The sequence below is a fragment of the Phaethon aethereus genome (genome assembly GCF_964289735.1).
Source record: "Phaethon aethereus genome assembly, chromosome: 1".
NCBI lineage: Eukaryota > Metazoa > Chordata > Aves > Phaethontiformes > Phaethontidae > Phaethon > Phaethon aethereus.
Genome location: NC_138575.1, coordinates 10,781,294 through 10,794,293, shown reverse-complemented (window position 1 = coordinate 10,794,293; position 13,000 = coordinate 10,781,294). Strand labels below are relative to the sequence as shown.

Here is a 13,000-nt window from a genome sequence, read left to right as displayed (position 1 = left end):
ATTAAGGATAGCAATCAGCTTTAGCTCTCTTGCAAAGTGCTTAAGTAAATGCAGTCTTCACAGGATTGATTTTTCACTTCAGGTGTTAACTTTTTTGACACAAAAATGCAAAAATGTGACAGATGATGTTATGCTCTAGTTTTCAGTTTCAACTGTGAAAAAACACTACTAAATTCCCACTCTGCCCTTTCCAGGAGTGCAGGTGGGTGCACAAGGAGAAAGAAGTTCAGCTCTCAAATGGACAGGATGAGGCAAAGAAAATGAGAAGTTAGGCTTAACAAGTTCAGAGGGATTAGCTAGTGACAGAACACATTTTCATGGTAAATTTATTTTTCATTCTCTCCCTGGCTTTCAGAGAAATGCTTGATATTGCTATGATTATTCATAGCTTGTAACACTTCAGACAGAGAGCGAAATTATGGTCTTAGTAACAGCAGCTTCTTCTCGGGAACTAATACCTCACCATCATGTAGGATGCAGGTTAAAAAGCAACAGCAATGAAGAATGAAAAGGGCAAATATTTTGTTTAAAAAACAATAATATTAAGTTTAAGAAATCTATTTTCAGAGAGGGTCCAATCTTGAATGACCTTGGATAAATCACATAATCTCCTTTCCTTGTGCTCAAATTCTATATCTTAACAATAATACTCATCACTGTCACAGAAATTAACTAATCAATATGTGCTGTGATTTCTTGCTACACTAAAGAAGATAAATAGGCAGTTTATTCTTGTCATCAAAAACCTGATATTGCCATATAACTGAGAAATTTCTTACCTTGCTGCTATGCCGTTTTTTGCTCACTGAAGGAGAACCAGGCTGACCAGGGCTGGGAACAGCGCTGGAGGTGGCAGAAGTGGTTCCAGAATGAACATGAGATCCTTTTTCCACTCCTGAGGAAGCAATCAAGGGCGACTGCTGTAGAGAAACCTTTTGGAGTTCTGCAGCCAGCTGCTTGGGATCAACCCCTGGGGACTTCGCTTTATCTACTGGATTAAAGTAAAAGAGCTTTGTGTTGATAATTGCTAGCACATTCAAATCCACCTTGCCATGGTACGGGACAGGATGATGCTCTTTACAAATTTTCATATCATCTGCTTGTATACTCTGAAGATGCAACAGGCAAGCTATAAAAAATAGACATCTCACCCACAACATCAACATTCTAATTCCAATCTTTCTACTCAACATGCTGTCAACTAGTGTTACTCATCTCACAAGCTTTCTGAGAAGGTTATTCTCTAGCTGAAGAAAAACAGGCTTTGTTGATCATGCTGAATCATACCAGAGCAAATTACAGTTTTAAAGACTGGCCTGTGCTAACTCGCACTGTTTGGAACTGGTCCAGTTTCACCAAGCGTCTGAACTTCGTTGCAACAAACTTTAATCTCGACTTTTTTTTTAATCAACCGGACATTCAATAAAACTGAATCCTGCTCCTGAGATAATTTATACCAAAATAAAAAGAAAAGGAGATCAAATCTTTAGCACTGCAAATTAATCAAAGCAGAACAAAATAAAAGCAAATGAAGAGTAAAAGCCCCGATTCATCTTTCCTTATTGCACACACTATGTGAGGCATCTCTGGTAGGAGTCTGATTGCCCTCTCTGCAGCCTGGGCATGAATGAGGAGAATTTACCCTTTATAGATGATAATTGCCATTTAATAGAGAAAAGAGGTCAAGTAGTTTCATATGTGTCTTAAAATGCGTAGAGTTAAAAGAATAGGTTCAGTTTTTTCTCAGGTTCTCAGCAGTATGAGAGGTTTAAAGCCATATGTTAGCCTTATCCTGCCTGATAGACTGTATTTGTTTTTTCTTTCTAGAAGGTAAGGACATTGTTCCTTTCCAAAGTACAAACAGTCTGCAAAACTTCAGAGGTGATGGCAAGAAAGACTTGGCTGGGCTGCCAGAAGGGACTCTACAGAGTTGTTGATCCAATTCAGAAACCTCTAGAAGATCACTAGACTAGGAGGAAGCATGCCTGCAAGAATGGGGGAATTTTCTTTCTGTTCTTTCTCATTTTGAGTTTTCTGAATTAATAAAAAAAATATTGTTTATTCTAGCTTCTATCCTTTCACAACCCAATTTTAGTGTTTCTGAGTGCCTTTGGTGTTTTTGACCTGCTCACGAAGAAACAAATTTTGTGTAGCTCTGTCTCAAAGCTCTGTCAGACTCAGTGTTCGCTTTCAATTAATATCAATAACATCCACTTTCAACAAAAGGTAGCTTGATGGTAAGTATATTAATAGATGGGAAGAGTCACACAGTCAGAAAATGCAGGATTTAATCCAGGTAACTTGTGTACTGATAGATAAAAAAGCAGCCACAAAACCGCAGAACTCGGAATGGACCCATGAGATGCTGAGTGAAACAATCTGCACTGAGCTTGCTGAAGGGCTGCATTACTAGTAAGATTGTAGGTGTTGGTTCAAAGTTAGTTTGGATACAACTAATAGCATGTCTGGACCCTGCAGTTATGGTATTGATTAAACAGGAGGGAATCCCCCCCCAAATCACTGCCATCTTAGTCACATAAAAAAACTTCAGACAAAGTACTTCCTATTGCATCCCTGTATCCTAGGAAATACTGTATTTTCATCACTAATAACAGGCCACAAGCCTTGTATTAAGCTAACAGAGATATTTGGATTTATTGGGTGATATTTGGACTCGTTCCAGTTTGCTAGGAGCTTTGTTTTAGCCTGTGTGGCTGCAACAGCAATTGTCTAATGACCAGATGGCTATGACCTTAATTTGTCTGAGTTAGGTTTCACCTTCTATAAATGTATGGTATAAAGCCCATTCTTAATAATTTTGATATATAAAGGCACAACAGTAATTGCACTTTGTAGACTGAAGTATTTCTGACTCCAGATTAATAATGCAGCACAGGTCTGGGATGACAGCAGAGTGCTGCAAGGTTTGGGCACAGGATGATAGCTGAGGCCACAGGGCTACCAGCAACTTGCGGGTCAGTTACTGACATCGATGCAAACTGAGGAGCTGGGAAAAATAAATTTTGGGGGCAACAGGAGGCAAAAAGAACAAGAATATATCACATGTAAAGTGTACAGTATCCATTCAAGTCATATGCAATGCAGAGCTGCTGGTTGGTGAGGAAAGAGCAAGGCATGCTAGAAAACATAAAAAAGGCCCCGAGCAGATCCTGAAGGGGATTCATTCACCTCCCAGCAAGGAGGAGTCAGAAGATCCCACCACAAACATCACACTCCTCCCAGCAAATTCCTCAGGACACTGTGGACTTGCTGCAGTGCCCCCAGCATGAAAGCACTGACCGCAGGGCCCGGAGAAGCTGCTGAAGGGGGACCATTATGTGGCACGTATAGATAGATGAAGGGGTACCTAGTGGGAGGTTTTCCCTGGGTAACAAACGTTAGCTGCAGTATCGTTCCTGAGATTTCCTTTGTAGTAATTAGATAATGTAGACTGCGTCAGTATGGATTGAACTGGGCTAATAATAATCATCAATAATAAATGCTTGGCTTTATATATAAGGTGTTGGTCCCCTTTCTGCCCATGCCAAGATTTGGGACGTAGCACCTGAGCTTACCATGCTAATATCCTAGCTTATGAGAGTTCCAATTTTCATCTTCTATCTGGTCCTACATCCAACAGACCTACATCTGGTCTATATCAAAGCAACAGCTTGTCGCTCACCTGCCCTTATTGGCTCGTGCAGCTCCAGGTGCTGGGGATTCTCAGAGTCCGAGAGCATGTTCAGGTCCCTAAAGAAAGCAATGAGAAGCCTGAGACAAAAGAAACTCTTTCCTCATACCCTCATTATTGTATTAAGTAAATAAATGAATAGTGGTTCATGACAGAAAGCAGCTCCCAAGCATGGCCCCTTCTTAGCTGATACATATTTGCAGTGCTGTTAAAGAGCTGAGAAGAAAAGGTTCTTTTAAGGTGAAATCTCTAATGGATTGAATGCAAGTTTATACATTTCTCATGATGCTTAAACGAATTTCATCTAAAAGGATACAGATTTCAGTAACAGTCAAGTTTGTGCTAAATTACCATCTTTTTCTAACACCAATAAATTCAGTGAATTGTATGTGTGTCAATGAGAGGAGATTGTGGCCTGATAATGGAGATATCATTGTTATAAAAGTATAATTACGAACATCTGCCTCAGCTTATCTTTCCTTACGACTTTAAAAGAAGAACATGCAGACCTCCCACACTTACAGTGAACTCTTGCTAATTACTACATTGATGCCTCTTGCTAACAAAGGTTCCACCTTAACAACTGTAAATTTAAAAAAAATAAAAAGCCATGAAAAGCCAAAAAAAAATGGAAACAGAAAGATGGGGAAAAACTCACAGTCTTACACATATTTCTGCTTCCCCACTCTGTTGAATAATAATGCTCTGGACTTCTTCATAAGTCTTCCCAGTCAAGGGGATGCCATTCCATTCCAGCACCTGCATACCTAAGAAGGCAAAACAGCATGAGGTCATGTGCTCAGATTTTGACAAAGGCATCAGACTGCTTTGACAAGAAGATTTGATGTGACATTCAGTGAATGGCACAACACATTAGCAAAGCCCTTTCACTTCACGCAGATTAGACTGTTGAGTGTTATTGCCCCATCAGCTATAATTTACCTGTTGAAACAACTCAGGAGGTTAATTCCTTTCTGATTCAGACTATACATGCACTCTCCACAGGCTGGGTTGCATGATGTTAAAAAACTTTTGCAATACCAAAAACATGCACATTACCAACACCGCAAGAAACCAAAACATTTTATATATCAGATATCAGACATTCCTGGCCAGCCACAGTCTTAAAATATAACTGTTCCCTACAGAGGCACATTGCTATTAAGAAGTTGAGCCTCAAAATGAGACTAAGTTTGTGAATATGATTTGGTAATTCAAATACATTTTCTCTACTTTGTCACTTAAGAAAACACAACAAGATGAAGGCAGTAGAGCTAACTGATTTTAAATGAAAAATGTACCTCCGCATTTCAAACATCAGCCTGGAAATATTCAGGTATAAATTTTACTTACATATCTTTTCTTATGAAAAAGTGACAAAGCAGCTGAACATAATTCATTGTGGAAGACGGGTACAGCTATGAAAAACAGGCTGAAAAATACTGAATACTGATCTAACCTGTCGTGTCTTCCAAGTGTCCCAAGACTGAGCCAGGAGACTCAATATGGCACAAGGTATCACTGTAAGTTTTATGCTCAGTATTTGCAGAGTCAACCCCTCTATATATCATGTGAGGTGTATTCTGATAAAATGAAAAATCTTTTGGTTACAGTAATATGCTTACAAAAAGCAAACAGTAGATTAATATCTGGGAGTTACAACTCAAATTCTGAGAACTACATTCATATTTTGAAGTATTTAGTCATAAGGATGACTCCAAAAAGAATAACTTCTCACTAATGTGCAAATCTCAAAATCCAAGCCTCAAGCTCTAGATGAAAAAAAATGCTTAATGGGACAAGATACTGACTTCTTGATAGTCTAAATGCAATGTATTACAAAACATCTGTAAAATCACATCATCCACACAGCAAGGAAAACTACAAACACTTAGCTTGCTACTACTTACACAGATAAAACCAAGTCTTCACCTGGGTCATATATTTATTTCAAAATCCTGCGATGTTGCATATAACAAATGGGAAAAAATAATGAAGTGAAATGTGGAGATAAACTCATAGGAAAACATGCTGCTAAATAAAATATAATGAGAATTGTTCATGGAATAAAACAGATGAAATTATTTGACAATGAAAGAATATGAAAAATAAAGACTATAACTTTCTATTACAAAATTTTCCATGGGATACCATGAATTAGGATTTGAAGTATCAGTTTTGCTCATAACTTTTGTCAGTAAGTATTTATCATTTTGTTTGCAGCAATTTAGAGAAATACAGACTGTGCAGAATGACTAAAAAGTGATGCTCAGAAGGCAGTAAAGCCAGCTGCTTACTGCCAAAATAGATTTGTCTTTCCCTAAAATTTATCCTCTTTCATTTACCAGCCATCATTCAAAGGCATGATCTTGCTTTTGCTTGTTAGAGCAGATCTGGTTTTAAGATCAGTTCCTCTGGAATAAAGCAACAGTAATTATGAACAAATGCAGCTCCCCCTGATTTTCTGCCATACAAATATAACAGCATGCACTCTGTCTTTAGAAGGCTTCTAGAAAGGAAGGAAGTGAAGATATTTTTGTTTTCTTGTCAACGTACACCCTCATAATGCTATCGTAGCACAGGACGTTGAGTACAACAGTATGAACCTCTTGAGTAAGACAAACCAAAACACTTCTATGTATTGGCAATGAACAAGAATAAAAGTGGAAAGTTTTAGATATTCAAGGAAGTGGTTAACATCCTTCTCTAATAAAAAAAGAGCTTTGTTGACAAAATGCATCCAGCTACTACTCTAGGTTTATCACATCCTGCTTGCATGGCTTCAGAAGAAAATTTACCAGGGGAGTCGTAAGGCTATCATCAATGACTGACTGACTTTAAAAGACCAGCAGGAAGAGCCTAGCTGAATACTGCTGCAGTGCTGGGAATTGGAAATCAAGTCTGATTTCCACTGGTGAGAGTTTCACTATTGAGCGCAACGGCGCTGCAGTCGCTCACTTGGTCAGTAAGGCCAAGCACAGGTGAACAAAGCAGCAAACCAAAAGGAAATTGAATCTCAACAGCCTTGGCTCACACGGAGACCCATTTAACGCTGCCACTATAGGGGTATGTCCTTTTCACTGGCTGCCTTGTGGATTCATGAATGTTTAAAATCAAAGCAATTTAAACATGACTTAACTGATCTGACTGATAGCCCTGGAGTCTAAAGAAAATGTTTTTAGGCAAGGAGCCGATTTCTCTTTTCTTAAGGAGTAACTGCTAAATAACTTTTGCTGGAAAAAAAATGATGTTACAAAGAAAACCTTTAAGAATAATGTGAGTCTAATCAACTGAAAGAGAAAAAAGGTACTGAGAAGTCACAGGAGACTGGTGATAATAAAGTTTTTTGCCTAAAAACCAATTGTATTCTGTACATGGTCTTTGGTCGTCAGGACATGTTATTCACATTTCAAAAACTTTGTATGCTTCAAATCAACAGTTTAGTAGACAAAAAACAAATAGAAAGGTAAGAAAACTTACATTGTTCCATGACAACTCTAGTAACTGATAGAACTAGTAATTGACCTGAAAATCAGCTCTATAATTTCTTCTAGCATCTTTTTTTTTTTTTAATTTTATTGGGACGGCTACATCCTGCATTAATGGTGATCAATGACTTCTTTTTAGCGATATCAGCTCCCATAGTAAGTAGATCAGCTTTATACATCAAGACCTCCTCCCTGCTCCACTAAGTGTGCTGACACACATGATTTGCTCAGTCTTTTTGGTATCTAATTTATGGTGACATTTAGAACCTGGAATCAGAAGTCTGTAACTTTCCACTGATTACAAAATTATTATTCCAGACAGGGAAACTCATCTATTTGCAACTGCCATGGAGATACCCACATTTAGCTAGATCAAGACCATCCTTTCCCTTAAAAAAAGTGTTACAGTTCTACTGTATTGAACGAGAGAAAGAAGCCTATTTTGTTCATATATTTTCCATATGCCTTTGTTACTGACCACAGCTGGAGACATTATCAAAATCTAAATGTACCTTGCCTCTGACACAGTATAGCCATTGTGTTCTTCTTTATAAGTACCAAATAAATATCTCAAAATCTCCTGTATTTGTTACAGTTGCTGCTCTCCGTGCTTAAACTAAGAGCTTGCTCCTTGGAGGGAGGGTCAGTGCTAATGCTGCAGAAGTGAGGAGAAGGGCCAACGTTTCACCAAAACCGTCACAGGAAGGAGAAGGTGGAATTGTGTTGTATTACATTATATTGCTATACTTAATACATACAACTCAATGCTGTTCAAGACTGACAGGCTCTTTTTAGCAACTAGTGAACTGTTAACTTTCATTATTTTTGTTTAGGCATGTGTAGGCCAATTATCTGTTAACTGATAACAATAAAACCTGAAAACTCTGCAGAACTGACTTCCTTTTTCTGACATTTTTATTAGCCATTTGATAGCTTGTGAAATGGAAGCTAAGTACTGGTGAAACTTCAAATCTGCTTTTAACATTGGGGAGTCAGGGTCTATCAAGAAGTAGCTTCTATCAGCCAAGAGTTGAAAGTACTTGAAATAATTACCTGGGGGCCCTGGGGAGCGTTCAGCATGCTTTGTTGACCCTGGAAGATCTATGAAATTTTGGGGAAGATAATTTTTGGGTAGAAATTTTTAATAACATGGAGAAAAAATGTCTGGATTCAAACCTAGGGCCAGGCTTGAGCTTACACCACCATATATACAATTTCTCAGGAGCTTGAGTAAACTTGTGTCTAAATATGAGGAGCTGGTCTACTGAAACTTGTTTGGACTGACCACATGGTTTGAACTGGTAATTTTCTACTGATAATTGGTATTGCTCATGTTAAACAACTAAGCCCTCTAGCTGCTGACTATTTAACTTTGTAAACATCATACATGGATCAGCTGTTAGAAAAAAAATGCTTATGTAATAGCAAAGATCATGTTGGTATTGTTCCCTGTTCAGTCTTGTGAAATGTTTTATAGCTGCTCAATCAAGAAGTGCAAAATGCAGCTCACTACTAATGTTCAACTGTCTGTATAAAATAAGGCACTTTTTAATCTTAAATGCTTCCATATGTTTACAAGCATTGCAAAATTGCAGATTATCCAGAGGCACTGTGGAGTCTCTGTCCTTGGAGGTGTTCAAAACACAACAGGGCACAGCCCTGGGCAACCTGCTCTCACTGACCCTGCTTTGAACAGGGAGCTTGAACTAGGTGCTTTCCAGCCTCAATTATTTTGTGATTCTGTATAAAATATTTAAATTTTCCTTTAGAGACTATGCTAATGTTTTATGCACATATGTTGTAGCTCTGTGTATGAAAGAAAGCAGAAATAACTGAATCTAGGGTTATTAGATCTGCACTGAGATGTCCATAAATAGTTCAAAGTGCAGTTCCATGAATTAAATGATCTGGTGTAACTGAGGAATAATTAATAATTGTTCCTCATCTCTTTGAACTCCTGTACTTGAGTGGGTATATACTCAAACCATTTATGTTTTTTTTCATGAAGAGGAGAAATATTTAACAACAATTAAAAAGTCTGCAATGTCAAATGATCAGAAATTGGTTCCGTGGATATTGTTGAAATTGGTGTGTGTCTAAATCTCATTGTGTCTTTTAAAATTTTGGTTTACATTCAATTTTAAAAGTTAGATATAACTGCATCCTGTATCATGAATCACAGTATTTAGGAGAAAGTTACACAAAAACAATTGCTCTTTGTTCTCCTACTTTTTGGCATAGGTACTTTGAAGTAGTTCCTTTGGGTAGACTGTGCCCTCATTAAGTAATGATTAATTAAACTAATCGACTGTCATCCCATTTAAAAATAAACTAAGAAAGATCTGAGAGCTGACAACATGAATTACTGTATTACTGCCTCTTTTCGAAGTTATGATAAAGAAGAGATATCTAAGACGGACTTATAAAGAGTGATCAAAAAATACTACCAACTACGGTCTTGATCCAACAAATAACAAAATACCCTTAATTTTCAAAGTATTTCCTACCACTAAATTTACTCTGCGATGGTGATACAGAACCCTTGACGCTAAGATCGTTGCTTTTAATGGTTAACAGTGAAGATTAGAATATATCATGGTTATGCCAAACCTATTAATCTACAAGCGTTTCAGGAGTGGATCTCTTCAGTGCATATACAATCCATATTCATGGGCAATGGTTTACGGAGTGTTTCTTCAGAGATGTTGTTCAAGGACTGTGGCTGTGAATGCTCCCTGCCACGGACCCAGACACTGGTTCTCTTTTTACTTACACTAGTTCTATGAATTCCATTAGCTTTACCCCTGACTTACACTAATGCAAAACACTGATGCAAATGCTCTTTTAAGAAATCAAATTATTAGATACTGGCTGTACAATAGCTTTGGACCAAACTTTCCTCTATATTGATGTACACCGGGAGTGACACAGATTTTAGAAATTTTATAGAAATGACAACTTCCCTCAAATGCCAGTAATAGGAGTAATCCAGAACCACAACCTTTGACTATTTATAACATTGTGTTTTCATATCCAGAAGAGTTTTCAGGAGAAACACATGCTGCAGGAGAATACTAGATAAAGGACTACTACTTCGCTGAAGTATTTAATACCAGGGAAGCTGTTAGACTTGAAAACTTAAAAGATTTATTTATCCACAGAAACAATATAGTGAAGTTCCAGATACCCTATGCTTGTGCTTCAGAATATCTCATCTTAGACCCAAAAGAGCTACTTCTAGTTTCCTTCTCTGTAACTGGAGAGTCCTTGGCTTTGCATAAAGATCTTGAACTTGTTATTTTCATTTACTCCATGGAACCATGTGAGATATTTAGATCCCATGACTTCATACAGAGATGGCTGGAGAGGGGTTTGTTCCTTTATCCTGAAGCCTTGAAAGAGAAGCTGACTATATGGTATGAAAAAGCAACTGAAAGAAGGGGAAATGAAGCAAAATAACTAAAGTGTCAATAATGTCTTTGGGGGTCGGGCATGGCCTGGATTTGGAAAGGCTATAGCATCTGTTCCCACATCTATCCCAGACATTATTGTATAATTTCTTTTTTTATATCTATTTCCTTAATAGTGATCAACAGCAGAAATATTTATTTGCTGCATGAGGATATTGCAAGGATATGTATAAAAAAATATATTTGAAGAGCTCCTGTTCTGCTGGGATGGCTGCTCTCAATAAATACATCCTTCAGTCCACCACCTGGCTGATAAAGTTGTACTGTTTAACTCAATGTGGTTGTATAGATAACATTCCCATTGACGAAAAAGCACCAAAAAATCTATAGAATACGCAGACGGGATAGGTCATGGTATTAAAATTTCTGACTGTCAGCTGGAAGACACAATATATATCTCAGTTTCCACCCATATTCTCTTTTTTCCCATATTTTCTGTCCTTTTCAAATTCATCTTTAGGACATGAGCTGGCTGCATGACTGAAGTTGAAATTGAAAGGAATCTGAAAATCATTAAAGGATTTTATTTGACTCATACTGAATAAGAGTCCCAACATAGTTGTTTCAAATACAGAAATAAACAACTGAGCCACTGAACATCTCTTGAATTTTATTCACATCTGTTACATGACATACACTATTATAAAGTTAATCTTAGTCACTTTGCATACATAGTTATACTGCAGAGTCTCCTATTCAGTATACTCAAGGTGCCTGAGAAGTGGTAAACCTGTTGTTTGCTGTGTCACTAAGAGTTTGTAATTAATTCTAAAAAATCGGACTACACATGTATAAAAACTATTATTTTTCCCAGTTTTTAGGGTCTCAGATATGCCCTCCTACTGGAATTTAAGAAGATCTAAACATTACAATATTAGAATAGAGGTTCTGGTTTTAGTTACACCATAGTTATACAAACAGATTGCTGGTTTTTATTTTCTGCTTCTTCATAGTTTGCATTGTTTATTCTTATGCAAAATAAACACATCAGTCTGAGCTGCATATTTTACTTGTCTAATGCTCACACAGGAAGAGAAAATTGAACTCTCCAGGCTAGCAGCTTCAGTCAGTAGAATGCGAATGTTAGTGTCTGTTTCATAGAAGAATTAAAATTCAGAAACATTACTTTGAAATCCAAGATAGTGCTATAAAAGTTAAATGCGCACTCAGAACAAGGGGAAACAATATCAACTTGTGGTCTGACATTCAACACTAAATTACTTTATGGTCTGTGTTCTCCAGCTATTTTTCTTTTATTTAGAAACTTTTCTGATGGTTAAAAATAGGTTGAAGAAAGTCAATGTGTTAATGTACTTCCCTGTACTGCCGGGCATGAATCACACCAAAACTCATTATTTTTTTTAGACACCTTAACTTCCTCTCCCATTCATCATTCGCACCCAGGCTGAATATTTTCCATTATTATAATAATTGTCATATGGACAATACTCACAGTTCTTAAAAATGGATATGTTGTTCATCAAGTAGAAATGATATAATGGACCTGACTACGTCTCATGGCTGCTATGCTGCTACTATAAGATGGCACTGATAAAAGTACAGCCAGAGGAAATCAACCTTGTATTTGGGGTGTACTTGGCATTTACAGGCAGCTATACACCAATCCGCTGACTGGTACATCTGCAGTTATCAGCTCAGTACTAAACACCTCTCTAATTTAATCTGCCTTCAGATTTCTATATACATTGGCACAGGATTCTGTAGATCACCCTTCAGTTTGAACTATGCTAGGGCAACAAGTGATGAGCTGGATATATTTTTATGACCTGAGCTGAAGCTCTTGGCAAGTTAAATGAAGATTAGCATTACTGTTTACAAAAATAACAAAGATATAAATGATAAATTTATAGTGCTTTCACCACTACTCTATCCTCAAATATTATATAAGCTTGAGAACTGGGCCCGTGACAACCTCATGAGGTTCAACAAGGCCAAGTGCAGGGTCCTGCACCTGGGTCGGGGCAACCCCCAGTATCAGCACAGGCTGGGGGATGAAGGGATGGAGAGCAGGCCTGCCGAGAAGGACTTGGGGGTATTGCTGGATGAAAAGCTGGACATGAGCCGGCAATGTGTGCTCACAGCCCTGAAAGCCAACTGTATTCTGGGCTGCACCCAAAGCAGCGTGGCCAGCAGGGTGAGGGAGGGGATTCTGCCCCTCTGCTCCGCTCTGGTGAGACCCCACCTGGAGTCCTGCATCCAGCTCTGGAGCCCTCAGCACAGGAGAGACATGGACCTGTTGGAGCGGTGCCAGAGGAGGCCACAAAAATGCTCAGAGGGATGGAACAGCTCTGCTGGGAGGACAGGCTGGGAGAGCTGGGGGAGAGCTCCAG

The 13,000-nt window shown here is 38.1% G+C and overlaps 1 protein-coding gene across 1 annotated transcript in view; it reads right to left on the bottom strand.

Moving 5' to 3' along the window:
- Positions 1-13,000, bottom strand: part of PCLO (piccolo presynaptic cytomatrix protein) — a 395,249-nt gene that overhangs the window by 87,161 nt on the left and 295,088 nt on the right. Inside the window, exons 11-13 of the mRNA XM_082013967.1 lie at positions 4,350-4,458; positions 3,683-3,750; positions 780-991 (exon numbers count right to left, since the gene is read on the bottom strand). Of these exons, the coding sequence (XP_081870093.1) occupies positions 780-991; positions 3,683-3,750; positions 4,350-4,458 (389 nt within the window). The remainder of the gene's footprint in view (positions 1-779; positions 992-3,682; positions 3,751-4,349; positions 4,459-13,000) is intronic.